At 37.9% G+C, this 15,551-nt stretch overlaps 1 protein-coding gene across 1 annotated transcript in view; it reads left to right on the top strand.

Moving 5' to 3' along the window:
- Positions 1 to 15,551, top strand: part of LOC145996540 (cytoplasmic dynein 2 intermediate chain 2-like) — a 51,877-nt gene that overhangs the window by 26,952 nt on the left and 9,374 nt on the right. The window contains exon 8 of the mRNA XM_083133041.1: positions 3,036 to 3,190. Coding sequence (XP_082989167.1) covers positions 3,036 to 3,190 — 155 coding nt within the window. The remainder of the gene's footprint in view (positions 1 to 3,035; positions 3,191 to 15,551) is intronic.

The raw sequence follows: 15,551 nt of genomic DNA, 5'->3' as shown, positions 1-15,551 counted from the left end.
CTGGAGTAGTGGAGATACTGGAGGTGGTTGGTTGGTTTGATATGTATGGATGTTCCCAAGTGGTCTCCCGCAATGTGGATGTCCACATCGAGGAAGGTCACTTGGTCTTCGGAGTGGAACCAGGTGAATTTGAGGGTGGTGAACTCATTTAGTCAGTTTAGGAATGTTGTGAGGGAGGGTTCGCCATGTGTCCAGAGGAGAAAAATGTCATCAATGAATCTTAGCCAGAGGAGTGGTTTCAGTTGCTGGGAGTCAAGGAATTCCTGTTCCAGCCTGCCCATGAACAGGTTGGCATAAGAGGGGGCCATGCGGGTACCCATAGCTGTGCCACGTATCTGCAGGTAATGTTGGTCACCGAAGCAGAAGTTGTTGCAGGTAAGTACAAGGTTGGCTAGTTGTATCAGGAAGTGAGTGCTGGGATTGTGGGGTTTGGGTCGGCTGTTAAGGAATGATTCCGTGGCACGGAGGCCATGGGCATGGGGAATATTTGTGTAAAGGGATGTGACATGGATGTGACATCAACACCATCCTCACAACAGTTGATGTCACATCCCTTATGTTCTTATTATGTTAATATAGATAATTTAAATAGCTTGAATGGGAGATAAGTAGGAGGGAACGGTCTGTTCCCTCTGTTCCATGGAGGGACCGCCACTGATATATCTAAATATATATATATATCTGTATCTGTGAAATTATAAGTTGGATGTATAAACCTACTGTAAATAGGTGTAAGTTCAGTTCTTTCTTAAGTTTGTGATGAAGTAAACCTTTATATGTGTACTTAATTTTGAGTTGTCAATGAACTTAACTGGTCAACTAGGTCATAGCCCACTAAGTGCTCATTTTTTTCCCGAACCCTGAGTAAAATAGAGGCTCATGCCACCACTGGAGAAAAAGGTTAGCATTATCGGTAGACTTGAAACACTTAGGTAACTAAGCTATTGGTCATCCCCCGAGTGTTGCAGGTTCTAGCCTAAGCCCAGCATTTGCTGAATTGGTTACGAATGAATGGGAAAAGAAAATGGTAGAAAAAGCATGTGACAAAATGATTCTGTTTTGCAGATATGTGGACGATTGTTTTGGCATATGGAAGGGAAGGAAGAGGCAGCTCGACATATTTGCCAAAGAAATACAAGATGGAGAAAGAGGGATATTGTCGGAACTCGAAATAGAAGAAGAAGATGATATAAGCTGCCTAGATATAATAATAATTATAATTCCTATATTGATGAAAAGGAAGAGAGGACATGAAATTGAAACCGCTTGGCATCAGAAGGAGTGGCAGCAGTGGTATTCTGCAACAAAAGAAGTGATGTAAGTGAGGTGACAAAAAAAGATTATAAAGAATATGGAGGACAGAATCAAGAAAATATGCACGAAAGAATGTGAAAAAGAAGGCAAAATAAATAGCCTATGGAAACAGCTGGAAAAGAATGGCTACGAGAAGGAGGATAGACTGGACATAAACAGAAGAAGGAAGAAAAGTGGCAGGGGAGAATTGGAAGAGGAAGAGAAAGAAAAAGAGAGGAGGTTTGGAATTAGGAGTATGGGGAAGACCACACAAAAGATATGCAAAGTGCTTAGGAAAGTGGGCATTAAAACTTACAGGAAGGGAGGGAGAAGCATCTTAAGAATAGCGAAGAATGCAAACAAGAAAAAGGAAAACAGAGAAGAGGAAGAGGAAGGGATTATCTACGAAGTGAAATGTAAAGAATGTCAGAGTGTGAACATTGGAGAAACGAAAAAGAGGCTGAAAGACATGTTGAAACAACATAGGGATGATGTATGACTTAAGAGAGAGAGAGAAATGCGATATTTAAACACACGAGAGAAAGAGGATATAGAGTGGGATGAGGCTAAGCAGATAGGAAGGGAGAAGAGAATACTAGTGAGAAAATGGAAAGAGGCCAAGGAAATAGAGAAGAAAGGTGAAGAAGACACAATGAACTGGAATCGGGGACTCAAGATAAACAAAGAATGGAAGAAGGTGTTAGAAAGAGTGGAAAGGACAAGAGAGAAAGAGGAGAGAAGAAGGAAGAAGAATGAAGGAAAGAGAGCGTGAGATTAAGAGTCCAACCACATTCCAGATGAAAGAAAATGTTTAGCCTTTCAGGTGAAAGTACAGTTGACAAGAGAAAGCCACCAGTTGTTCCAGAACAACTTTCTAATAGTATGGAAGGGAGTAATGTTTGTGTATATATATCGTCCTGTTTTGTACCTTGTTACATTTGTACTTGGTACATAGTCTGAGGAAGACCTTGCTAGAAGGTTGAAACGTTACGTTTATATATTTTATAATAAAATAAATTTCTGCCTTGGTCAGCATATTGAGTTTTTCATAAAGTGAAAGGTATGAAACTTGCCGAATATCTTACCTTGTTAGATAATAAAACTCCAACTATCATATGTCCAGTTATTTATTCAACTACTCATTCTTGAAAGATATTGCTAACAGTAAGTTAGTAATAACATCTATTAATGTATTGCGTACATTAAGTTTCGTGTTTCCATATTGCACAATTGGATATATTTTTTTCCTTTCCTTTCCTTCTTTCCCCAAAGGCTTGCTGCCTTCATTTACTAAGGGTACGGCATCTGCAGCAGAATGGTAATGTGTCAGTTCTTTGTTCATTCCTGGGTGGCGGTAATCTCGTTTGGTGGCACTGGCATGTGTTTCCGGGCTTGTGTTGTCTGCCGTGCTTCCTGTCATCAGGAAATGTTGCCAGGTGGTTGTTGAATGGGATTGAACATAGAAGTGAAACGCTACCATCTTCGCTCCAGATGCCGTATCCTTAGTCAATGAAGGCAATGATCTTTCAAAATTAATTGGAAAGAAAATTATCCAATTGTACAATGTGGATACACGAAACAAAACTTCACGTAGATGATACTTAAACCGCATCTGTCATTAAATCTATTAATGTGTTCTAAGCTAGTAATGTTTTAAACAACTTAAAGTACTTTCTGTGTCTTGTAGCCAACTATAACATTATTAGTCACTATTTCATGTTACAAGTTGTTCATTGTTACAGGTGTTGGGGAAGATGTTCCACTTAAAGACCCTGTGATACGGTCATTTGATCCTCATAAAGGCCATGTGGTGGACATCAGCTGCTCTCCTTTCCACCAAGAGATTTTCCTTACATTTGGGTCAGACCATGCAATACACATTTACAGCATGCTACAGGTAAGTTGAGATTGAAATTGATTTTTTTATAGTAAGATGTCTGGGAAAGAAGGAATCAAGATGTCTGCATGGTTTTGTTGCTTCACTTCTGGGCTGGCTTCCGGTTCCTATAGTTTCTATGCATGCCACTAGGAGCGCTGGTGTAGCCACTTCATCTGCTACGTTTGCTGCACACACTTGGTTTCAGTTGCTGCAGGAGTCAGAGCCTAAAGTTATGCACATGACCGCTGTCAGTGTTTAGGTTGTGTTGAAAGTGCATAATTCCAGGTTGATATGCTTGATTACTTTTTACCATGCTGAATGTATGACGAGATAATTGTGTTTTATGTCCTGTTACGGTCAGGACATCTAGGGAACGATTTCTGTGGAATGACCACTGTGTCTTTTGAGTTTGGTGTCAACTGACAGGAACCGCAAGCCAACACAGCAGTGAAGCAACAAGTTCCCAAGGGTCATTCCATGCCAAACCATCCAAGGTGGTTGCATGACCATTTTAGAATTTTTTTATTTTTAGTACATACGTTTGTACATGTTTCTAGATATCAAAACCAATGAATTATTGTCTTCAGTTCTCCTGAGGCAGCCATTTTTCTAACATGGTGCATGGCTTTTTTTGCTCATGTAGCACTTTACAGAAACATTAATATCTTAAAAACCATTAGAGCTACAGACTTGAAACAAAATTCACTTTGTAGCTAATGAAGTATACTTTCTATGATATTCAAGTATGTTTTGCTGAAAATTGCATCCTAAGTACGAAAATGATGCTGGAAATTTGGGCAACAATAGTTTAAAAAATTGGATTTTTTTTAATGAAGGGGTTTAGTCTAAGGCTTGAATTTATTTTTGTGTGTAGACCTCTCTGCAGGTGTCTGTAAATAAAATAACAGTGCTTAGAAATGCAACCCTTTTTTACAGCATGGGCTCAAACATGGCCGTTCATTGAATTTTGGCAGTTTTCAGGGTTAAATATCTCAGATGGGTCCTCTCCAGTTTCCTAATCATTCTCTTTGTCACATGAGGCAGAATTCTTTGTTCTTTCACTAAGTTCCTAAGTAAATTATCAGAAACCAGTTCATCACATATGTTTTTTCTTGACCATGTAGTAGCAATGAAACTGATGGTTAACATTAGTTTTCACTAATTTATGTTTGGCACTTTATAATTTCAATTATATGATTGTACTGGCCACAGAAAGGATTGTCATACTTGCCTTCTTTTTCTTCAGTTCTAATACTTTGTGAAAAGCAACTTTCTAGTTTCTTTTGCATTCCTTGTATGATGTTAATAGTTTTGCGAGCAAGAGCATTTTCTTGTTCTTCTGCAATAAGCCTCGTCAGTTTTGAAACAGGAGATACATGGAAAACAGAACAGACTTCATCCATTGCCTTTAGTGTTTCTTGGGGTGGCACAGACTTCATTTCCCGTCTGTGAGTCACTTTCTCCAGAGATGAAAATTTTACTACATGACCGGCATATTGATTTAACTGGTATAAGGCTTACTTGACACTTTTTTGACCTTATCATGTAATGTAAATTGATTTTAAAATTTCCCTTACTTAACTTTTTCTTTAAGTGGTATTTCAGAAGACCACAACATACTTTACCACATAAAAAACTTTTTTTCAATGGTATTTGCATATTGTGTCTAAGCTATCCACCTGTAGTCTTGGCCTAAGAAGTGTTTTATCATTATCACTAGAGCCTGGAAGTTCAGGCATTTATTTTCGTTAAAATAGGCAGGCAAATAGGCATTTATAATGTGGAAAATAGGCACTAAAAATGAAAAAAAGGCAAAATGAACCGAAAAGAGGCACATTTGGAAATTACTTACTTTTATCTATAATTTCTGGCAAAATGTTAAAATCTACATTGGGAAGAGCATTTCAATTTTCTCCGTCATGATTGCACATAACTACAAGGTGTTTTTTTTTAAAGTTCTCAACATCCATTGATAGTCGTCTGTCAGAGAGATTGTTTTTCATAATAGAAAATGATCTTTCTACTTCGACAGAAGTTATTGGAGCATACAAAAAACAAGCTAATGTAGCTGGACTCATTTCGGTAACAGCATTTTCACCTTTTAGAATATCACAAATTGTTTTTAATTGTTTCAGGTCCTCATTTGCACTTTTTCGCAACAGCTGACCCCTTTTCGCCTGGCACTTCCATCATCTGCTGCATAGATTCCTCGAAGATTTTCATGGATGCTATAAGAGTCTCACCTTTTCCCCTTAGCTTTGAAATTGTCTCTGGCAATGCACCATAATGTGCAAAAATAAACGACAGTTCATTGTTCAGTTCTGAATAGCACAGGAGTTTTTTCACTTCACAAATTGAAGCCGCTCCATTTTCTGGAGGAGCATCGATCATCTCACAGATTTTTTCAGGGTTGTTAGCATAATATATAGCTGCTGATATCCAGGTTCTCCATCTCGTCAAGACTGGTTGCGGAGGTAAACTAAGCTCAGGTGCAACTTCCTGAAATTTTCGGGTTCGAGAGGGAGATTTCAGAAATATCTTCTTTGTGTTCGAAATCTACCTGTCCACTTCTGGGTGCAACACACTAACTTCTTCGGCGATTCTGTGCATTGCGTGGGCTACACATGTGATATGAAGCATGTTCGGGAAGAGAATTTTCAATGCTTTGGCAGCTTTCTTCATATAGGGAGCTGCTTCACGGATAAAAAGTAACACGTCATCATGATGTACACCATCTGGCCAGAGCACAATAGGGAATTTGAGAATAACTGAGCTATTGACGAACCATTGGCTCTCTCTAGTTGTTCTGACGTGAGAAGAAATGATGAGGATTCTCCGCATGTTGGTTCCATAGTTCCTATGATGACGTTGGCTATGTAGCGTCCCATAGCGTCAGTACTTTCATCTATTGAAATCCAGATCTTCTTTCCACCAACTTTTTTCTCATGCTTTTCTCCTTCAACAATGTTGAAACATGCGTGAGTTCAATATTACTTAAATAAGGCGAAAATTATTCACATAATAAACGGAAGAAAAATAAATGCCAACAACGTTTTTTGGGAGAAAAATAATTTATATACACATTTTTTTAAAAAAAAAATGGTCAAATTTCATTGAAAAAGGCAAAAAAAAAAGGCATTATAATTAAAAATAGGCAGTGGTGTCCCAAATAGGCAAAGTGAAAAGGCTTCTAAAACATTCGAAACAACATAAAAAACTTATATCCGGAAAAATTTTATCAATATATGCAGTAGATAAAAAGAGTCATTTTGCCAAACTTCCGAGCTCTAATTATCACTGAGTTTGTTAAGATTAATTTGGTCTTTGGAAACCTTACCAAAAGTGTATTTGTGACAGTCCTCTTGAGTTAAAAATCCTACAGAACACTCCATTTCCAGTCACAAGTCACTACTCTCAGCACATTAGGCAAAGGAAGAATGACAGCACAGATTGTCCCTGCACAGATCAATTCCAAGCTTGCCTCACATCTACTGCAACGAATGTCTTTTCTTGAAAGAAATACATGGAAAATAAAGGAAACAAAAAAATATATCTTCTTCCAGCTTTGACCCTACAAAATAAATAACCTACTTTCAGTGGAAAGCCCAAGGAGAGGTTGGTGGGTGTCATAATCCAATACCTTTAGCCCAATATTCCATATGTAATTACGTCCGAGGCAGGATAATGTGGCAAAAACAGAGCTCTATACTAAAATAGTATACGTAACCCCCTCCCCTCCCTTTCGAATTTCCTGGGCATGCCACTGCCTATCTTAAGCTGCATGCACTGCTACATTTAAAAAAATTGGGGGAAGCTCAGTTTTGGAGCTGACAACACCAACAGGATGTGGATACCAAACAGGGGTGCCCATCCCCCCCCCCAAGGCCTATGATGCACTCCCCCCAAAAAAGGTAGAACATTCCCCTCCCATTTATGCCGAATTAATTACTCAAATTATTTTTGTCAGACAAAATTTGCGGAAAAATATATTACCAGAGGTACAACCACGAATTTTTGTCTGGGGTAAGGGGGGCAAGTACCAGGATAAACGTACCAATAATAATAATATCAATAATGGCTTTATTATTATTATTAGGGCTAGGATTTTGATGACCTAAAAATTCATAAAAAAGCCCTTAAAAAGATGCATTTATGACCTAAAAATTGCCAAAAAATGACTTTAAAAATGACCTAAAAACCGTTAAAAATTCCAAAGTAAAATTTTATTTGCACTTCAAATTACAGCAACTCTAGTATGCAACTTTTGACAAATTATGAGAGGTTAATGTTCAGTTTTGAGTTGCAGTGCGTAACGAATATTTTCTGTAAATTTTCAAAAAGAAATGAATGACGATTGTCAGCTAGCACACTTTTATACATAGAAAAGCTCCTTTCAACATCAACAGAGGTAATAGGGGCATATTTAAAACATACAATGTCACTTGGTTCTAATTCGGTTTCAGAGTCTGGCAATGAAAACGTTTTCCCACACAATACGTCACGAATAGAACATATTATTGTGTATCCTGCATTTTTCCCTAGCACTTTCTGCATCTTTTCTCTCACTTGTATTCCAACAGTACCTGGAACTGCTTCCAAATTATCCTGAACTTTGTTAAGGACATTAACTTGATCAACCAATGTAGCTCCAGATGTCTCGAGTGAAGTTATGGCAGAAGGTAGGAAGCCGAAGTTGGACTTTATATAGCATAATTTTCCCTCCATTTCGGGATCAGCCAAGAGTTCCTGTGCTTGTCTTATACACAATGCTTCACTGCTGTCGAACGAGGTTACAACTTCTTTCACAACTTTATAATTTTCACAATAGTAACCACAAGCCTTTAACCATGTACCCCATCTAGTAAGAATAGGAGCTGGTGGCAAAGGCACATCAGGTGCATGAGACCTAAAAGCTAACACTCGTGATGGGGACTTGAGGAAAATCTTCTTAATGTTTGCAATCAGTTGGTCTACATCAGGAAAGTGACTTCGCAGTTCTTCAGCAATACGGTGACATGCATGTGCAAGACATGTTACATGTACCATTTTCGAGTACAGACCTTTCAGAGAATTCCCTGCTTTAACCATGTACGGTGCCGCATCTGTTACGAAAAGCAACACCTTGTCATATTGAATGCCGTTGGGCCACAATAACTGCATCGCGTTATTGAAAACTTTGCTGATCGTTGAATAATTCACTTTTTCTAGACATTCACAATTTATTAGAAACACTTGAGTAGACTTGGATTCCTGCATCGTACCAATCACTACATTTGCAATGTACCGTCCGAGTGAGTCGGTACTTTCGTCAATTGACACCCATATTTTTTTACCATGAATTTTCTGCCGAATTTGATCCATTGTTTGGTTGTAGCATTTCTTGACATAATTTTTCCTTAGCGTGGAAGAATCTGGTATCGATTTCCCAGTATGTTTTTCCAAAAATGCTCGAAGTTTAGGATTATTTAGTTTACTTAGAGGAATGTCAGCAGAAATAAAAGTGCCGCACAGTTCTTCAGAAATAACAGAGGATTTGGAGGAACACACACCCATTAACAATTGCACCGTCCTCTTCTGATCTTGAATTTGCTTCAGAGCTGCCTTGTGTTTCTCGCGGTTGACATGTTGCTCCACCGTGAATTTCTTTTCCGCAGCAACTCTTACACCACAAAGCTGACAGAATAATACTGATCCGTCCATACTGAACGTATTTTCACCATACTGGGACACAAACTGTTTTAATTTGTACTGTGTACTTTGCTTGGTTTTTGGCATCTTGTCCAATGCTTCGAAAACCTGCTCTACTGAACACTGCACCAAAGTAAATTCTCGCAATAAACAGGAACTTCGACAATGGCCAGATCACACGTTCCATCCATTCACTTTCAAGGAACACAACAATTGGTCTGAGCAGATTAGAAGATAAGATTAGGTAGGGCAACGACTTTCTTCTCCTGGGGCAAAATTGTGAGCTGTTTTGAACTTCTAACAATTGAATTTCATTGTAAGGAAATCTTTATATTCGTGTTGTTTATTTTCTTCTGAGCCGGATGGGAAGGTAGCTGCGGTTTCATATATTTTAAATTGTCTAGGGAAGATATGAAAAAATAGGATATTTATTCATCTTAATCCTTTCACGTTAATGCTGCCCATGCACTTGCAGCGTACAAGTGCTCTGGAAAACTAAGAAAATAAAAAAAATGACCAAAAAATGACTTAAAATGCCAAAAAAATGAATTATACAATCCATAATGGCAAAAAATGCAAAAAAATGCCCCAACAAATAGTGCTTAAAAGTTTCAGCACGACATGAAACATATAAATATTAAAAGATTTGGGTTTCTTATTCACCAGAAAAAAAGATGCAATTTCATCAAAATCCTAGCCCTAATTATTATTACTACTACTATTGGTAGTAGTGGTATCATCAAAGACGTTATTATCCTCATAAATTACGCAAAACGGGGTTGGAAGTCTGTGCTAAAGCATTTGTTTGGAACAGACGATTTGAAATATTTTTTCAACATCGTTAATTTCACATTAGCCAATAATGAAAATCATGCATACAAACTGTATTTTTGAATGGCAGAAAATAAATGATAAATCAGGGTGTGTACCAGTCTGGAAAAGTCAGGGAAATTTATTTTTCTGGAAAAGTCAGGGAAATGTACTATTTTACTGGAAAAAATTGTATTTTTGTTTCTGGGTCATACCAAAGCTAGTGACTTGCTACTAGCATTTCAAGAAGGTGTAAAAGGTATCAATTTGTAAAACATGGTGCAAATAGACATGGATGGACGAGCAGTTAACTGAAAATTTCTCACCTTTTTCAAGGAAATCATGGCTATTAATGAGCCAGAAAGTACAACATTGCTGTAAAATAGTAACCTGCGGACTTCATGGTGCTTTCAAAGCATCTTTTCAGAGTTCTGGTTGGAACATAGTGGTACTCTTAAGAGCAGTGTACAATTATTTAAAAATGTTCCAGCTCTGAGAGCAGATTTCACAAGAATTACAGAATCAAAAGTTTTGTCCAATTCAGTGTTTAGCCAATGGAAGTGTGGTGGAAAAAGCACAATACCTTTTACCATTTCTGAAAACCTATGCTGACAGAGTTTCTGGTATCAAGGAACAACCAAGGTGTGAAAGCTTTAAAACTATTAAGTCACAAGTTAGCAATCCTCTGTTACCAGTCAGGCTAGCTATCTTTCAGACTATTGCAGCTGATATAGAACCCTTTCTTGCTAGTCTGATTCACCAATGGTGCCTTTCCTTTATGAACATTTGCTCAAGCTACTGAAATCCCTTATGTCCAGGTTTATAAAGAAGTCCATTCTGCTTGAAGCTGTAAGTTCTGAAGATCTTTTGAAAATAAATCTAACTTATCCAGAATGTGTGTGTTCTGAAAAGAATTTGACATTGGATTTGCAACCATTTGCAGCATTTAGATCTGTGAAACTATCTGATGTTCAGGTGTTACATTTTCATGAAGATTGTCTGAAAATATTACAATGTTTGTGCAAGAAGATATGTATGAGATCACCATTGAAATGTAGGCTCACATATGGTGCAGCATGTCTCTCTCCAGTATCTGTTTTGGATGGAAAAGTAGGTGAAGACTAAGTAAATGTGGCTTTACAAGTCCTAGTTGAAAAGTGCCATTTTTTCTGGCCCTGTTGCAGATGATATAAAACGGTACAGACTGACTTATGTAGTAATGACAGTATGATTGCAAGAATGACATGGAAAGTGGAAGGAAGCACCGAAAAGGAAATATGATACAACAGAAACTCAGAAGACTCATTTAGAAGAGAGGAAAAGAAATATGGCAGAACTGAAAGAACTGAGTACAAAGAAAGCTAAAATCCTCAAGAGATCTGCAAAGGAAATCAAAGAAGTTGATGAAAAGATGGAAGCATTAAAGAAGAAAATAGTGTAGGTGTGTGTTTCGATTAATGTGTTATTTTGAAACTTTCACATGTTAATGAATGCGAGTTCTATATATTAGAAAAACATTTCAAGTATTCAAATTGTGCATTTATTTTAAAGGAAGAAAACAATTGTATAAATTTACATTCTGTTTATAAACATATACAGGGTGTTTCTGGGCTGATGATACAAACTTTCAGGGACAATGGAGAAGGGCACATGTATCAATTTGAGATAACAAACCCTGGTCCAGAAACGACTTAGTCGAAAGTTATAAGCGAAAATCGGTGTATGAAGATGTAATATTATTGTTACCTGCTATAAGTTGCTACATTCACAACAGTTGTTCAAAGTGGCGTCCCCACTTGATTTCTTCTTGTGGGGTCATGTGAAAAGTCTTGTGTATGAGACACCTGTCGAGACTGAAGAGGATCTCCTGGTAAGAATTCTCGCTACCGGTGACATTGTTCGAACGAACCCGGGGTTGTTCCAACGGGTACACCAGGACTTTGTGGGACGATGATGTCATGCCTGCAGGAAAGCTGGGGGACTCCACTTTGAACAACTGTTGTGAATGTAGCAGCTTATGAAACTTGTGCAGGTAATAATAATATTACATCTTCATACACCGATTTTCGCTTATAATTTTCGACTAAGTCAGGGTTGCTACGCGACTGGAAAACCTGGAAAACAGGGAAAAGTCAGGGAATTTGGTTGGTCAGGGAAAAGTCAAGGAATTTTGCATATTTGCTGGAATTTACGTGCATTTTGGAGTTGCAGGAGAACCAGTTACAAAATGAACAAACGGTTCATTTCTACTTCCGAATTCGGTTCTTGTGATTCCAGTTCCCCGAAAAGATTCAGTTCAGAAACTTGTTCCTCTTGTCATTATGACTTCTAGTCTGTTACCTACAAAATTATGGTTCCTTTGCATTTCAATTCTATTTTTATTCACTCTCGGATCTAGGTTCTTGGATCCGTTCTTTTTACGACTCGTTCTTGTGAACCTGTTCAAGACCGGAATTTGGAGAGGCGTGAGAATTTTCCTTAGAGAACAAGCTACTCAAGACGAAACCTACGCACCAGCCATCCTCAGGTTCTTGCGGAGAAAATGTTGCTTTAGCTTTGTGTGTGGTGATTAAATTTCCTTTCTGCAAGAACACATCCGTTCGGAACCCGTTCTCTTTTGATACGTGAAGCGGAGCAGGTTGGTCTTCGGACAGTTCATTGGTTTTGGATCTGCAATAACTGTATACTCCTTGAACGAAAGACAATGTAATACTTTCTGCCTTGAAGAGCAGAATTTCACTTAAACTGGCTGTGGTTGACGTCACACTGGACAGGTGCGGATGCCTAGTAAAAACAAAGAGACTCACTACTTCGTTCCCCCCGTGAACCCATTCTGTGAATTTGAGTTCTTCGTTTGCGACTCATTCAGAAGCAACCTGATCAACTAGTTCATTGCTCATTGTCGTAGTTTTTACATTGCAGAGATGTGTTACACCCGAGAAATTAGTGATTTTATGCCATATCAGTGACGTCATTATTCGAATATGCACGTGTTGTGTGCATGTAGAACGAATTTATTTTTTAAAAACTGGTGCGAAATAGAGGAATTAAACGTACGCTGGTCACACATCGTTGTTAGGTTAGGAATGTTGGTTTGATGCTGATAAGCTGCTCGTCAAGTCAACCTTGCAGCAGGTTTTCGCATATGTAGTTCCAAACGTGCGCGCAAAAACATAGTTCCACTGAGACTGGTTCTATTCCGACACAACTGCATACTTGCAAGAAAACAGTTATTTAATTTGTAATATACAGACAAAATAGTACATCCATTAGCAGGTATGGACTTAATTGGTTGCAATCACTGTGCAGACGAACTTAGAACCGTAGATTCGCCAACTGCAATGTGTAGTGCGTTGAAGAGACACTGAAACTTTAAAGCGAGTCGAGCGAGACTGAATGCGTTGCAGAACGCGTGGAATCGGCGATACCAGTGTTGCACATCCCACTCTTTTAACCCTATGTTTATTGTAGAGCGGCGAGAATGGCTGAATCTACTGTTCAGCGCGCGGTTTTACCCGAATGTTATTTTGGACTTCGTCCGAAGGGAAATTTTCTTCAAAGACAAGCAAGTTGTTTTGAATGCATAATCCTCCTTGCGGCAACAAGATCAAAGTAAAACAGGGCGTGAGGTGATTTGCCGTCAATGTGCGCACGAATTGTATCACGGGTGTTGAATGATTTGCTGTTTGAGTTTAGCAAGAGGAAACGATTGTTTGTTTTTTGACGACAAAAGAATCTCCGCGGTATTAAAAGATATCGCAGTGAGAAGAAACATGTTTATTATTTGGACGAGACGTCCTTCAACTCGGTGGGTGGGGGAAGGGGGAATAAAACATGGAAGGATACCAGCATACAAAACCACGCCAGGGCTGAAGAAACCAACGATGAGGGGAAGGGGGAGGCTTATTGTTTCACCCACTGGCGGCAATGAAAGCTTTGTTGAAGGTGCATATTTACTGTTCCGCGCAAAGAAAGGGAAGGGTGATTATCCGCAAGAAATGGACAGACCAAGATTTGAATCCTGGTTTAGTGAAGTGATTCATAAATTGAAACCAGAGTAATAGCGACAGACAATGCACCTGATTGTATATATCACCAATAACAAATCATGTTTTTTTGGTGGTATAACTTGAATTGCGTGTGTCTTACAGGAACGGATGTATTGCGGACGAAGCAACCACGTTTTTCATAAATGTATTTCTTTCTAAACCAAAAAAAAAAAATTGTCATTAAATTCAAGAGGGCCTATCGTTGTTTACTTTTATCTTTGTTCATTTTTATTTTTGCGTGCTCGAAATATACACACACGCTCTCATGTTTCGAAGATATTTCGCATTTATATTAAGTAATGACACATTTATTAAATAATCTATGCGCAGAAAGTACTTTTAAAATTTTATGTTTCAGGAGACAAAGAGAAGCAAAAATACATTCCACTTGACATGCATGCGGGTTTTGATGTGTTGTGCGGTTGGCAATACTGTGGATTTTCTCAGTGTCTGCGATGTAAGCAGCTCGGCGGTTGAGGAAAGACTGGCACGGAAGATTCTGAGCTCAGTTCTCGCGCGGATTGATACATAAAACCTGCTGCAAGGTTGACTTGACGAGCAGCTTAGTAATTTTACGTATTTTTTGCGTGTAGAATGAAATTATGCTGAAAAGTGATGAAATGGGCCCAAGCTCGTTTTCTTTTATTACGATTTCATCATGCTACAAATGCAACTTTTACATGGTTCGATTTCGATTTAGTATGTCTGTTAACACATACTTAGCGATTACTTAAGATTTTGTCAATATATGCTTTTGTGTTTAGGTTAGGAAGGTCAGGTTTGGTTGTCTTAGAATTAAAATAAATACCCTGAATGCACTCTACTAAGGTTCCGATTTATTTCTACATTCATTCCCACTAGTTTACGATACTTACTGTCGCTTGTCAACTGGAGAATTCCTTGTCCGTGGGAAGTGTGTATGATTGCGTAAGGTCATTTGGAAGTTTTCTTTTCAACATAAATACCTTTTTTCGAATCCAAACAGTGCTCATTATTTTAAGGAAGGTTCAAATTTTGTGTCGCAATAATTGCCAAAATTCTATGATAATTAGACTTCCTGCTAGGAAAATTTGAAAAATCATAAAACATTCGGAACTGTTAACCTTTTAATAGACAGATTTCTATGTTTCCGTAATATAAAATTGGTTCCAGCATGTGGAAAACTCAAATAATGGAGATATTTGGTTCCAAAGTATGGCCCACGTATATATTTTTTTTAGGTGTATGGTGGGTCACCATCCCCATTCACGTTCTGAATTTCCGAAATATGTACTATTTTCAATAAATTTAAATATATAAGCCTTAAACTTATTGCATATTTTCTAAAGGTACATGACCTAATTTTCTGTTGTTTCTCATTTGTATTGATATAATTGAGGTTGTATACAGGTTACATTGTACAGCTTTGATATATACCACATTTTTTTATTGATTTTTTTACACCACTTTAATTGTAATGACTTAGTGAAAATGCAGAAGTACAATAGTTTTTATTTTTTCATTGAATAGCATTGTATTAATCACATTAAATTTTCAGCTAATAACTGTGTATATTCATATTCATAATAATTAACATGCCTGCATATTTTATTGAAAAACATGAGGTTCAAAAGCAAAAATCATAACAAACATGTATGGAAAAATTTCATTTCTGGTCTGGAAAACCTGGAAAAGTCAGGGAATTTCATAATCAAAAAATCGTAGCTACCCTGTAAGTCGTTTCCAGACCAGGGTTCCTTATCTCAAATTGATACATGTGCCCTTCTCCATCATCCCTGAAAATTTGTATCATCAGCCTGGAAACACCCTGTATATTATTTTTCTTATGACTA

Source organism: Lepisma saccharinum, chromosome 12 (genome assembly GCF_977018435.1).
Source record: "Lepisma saccharinum chromosome 12, izLepSacc3.1, whole genome shotgun sequence".
In the NCBI taxonomy this organism is placed as follows: Eukaryota; Metazoa; Arthropoda; class Insecta; order Zygentoma; family Lepismatidae; genus Lepisma; species Lepisma saccharinum.
This window is presented reverse-complemented; position numbering and strand designations above follow the sequence as displayed.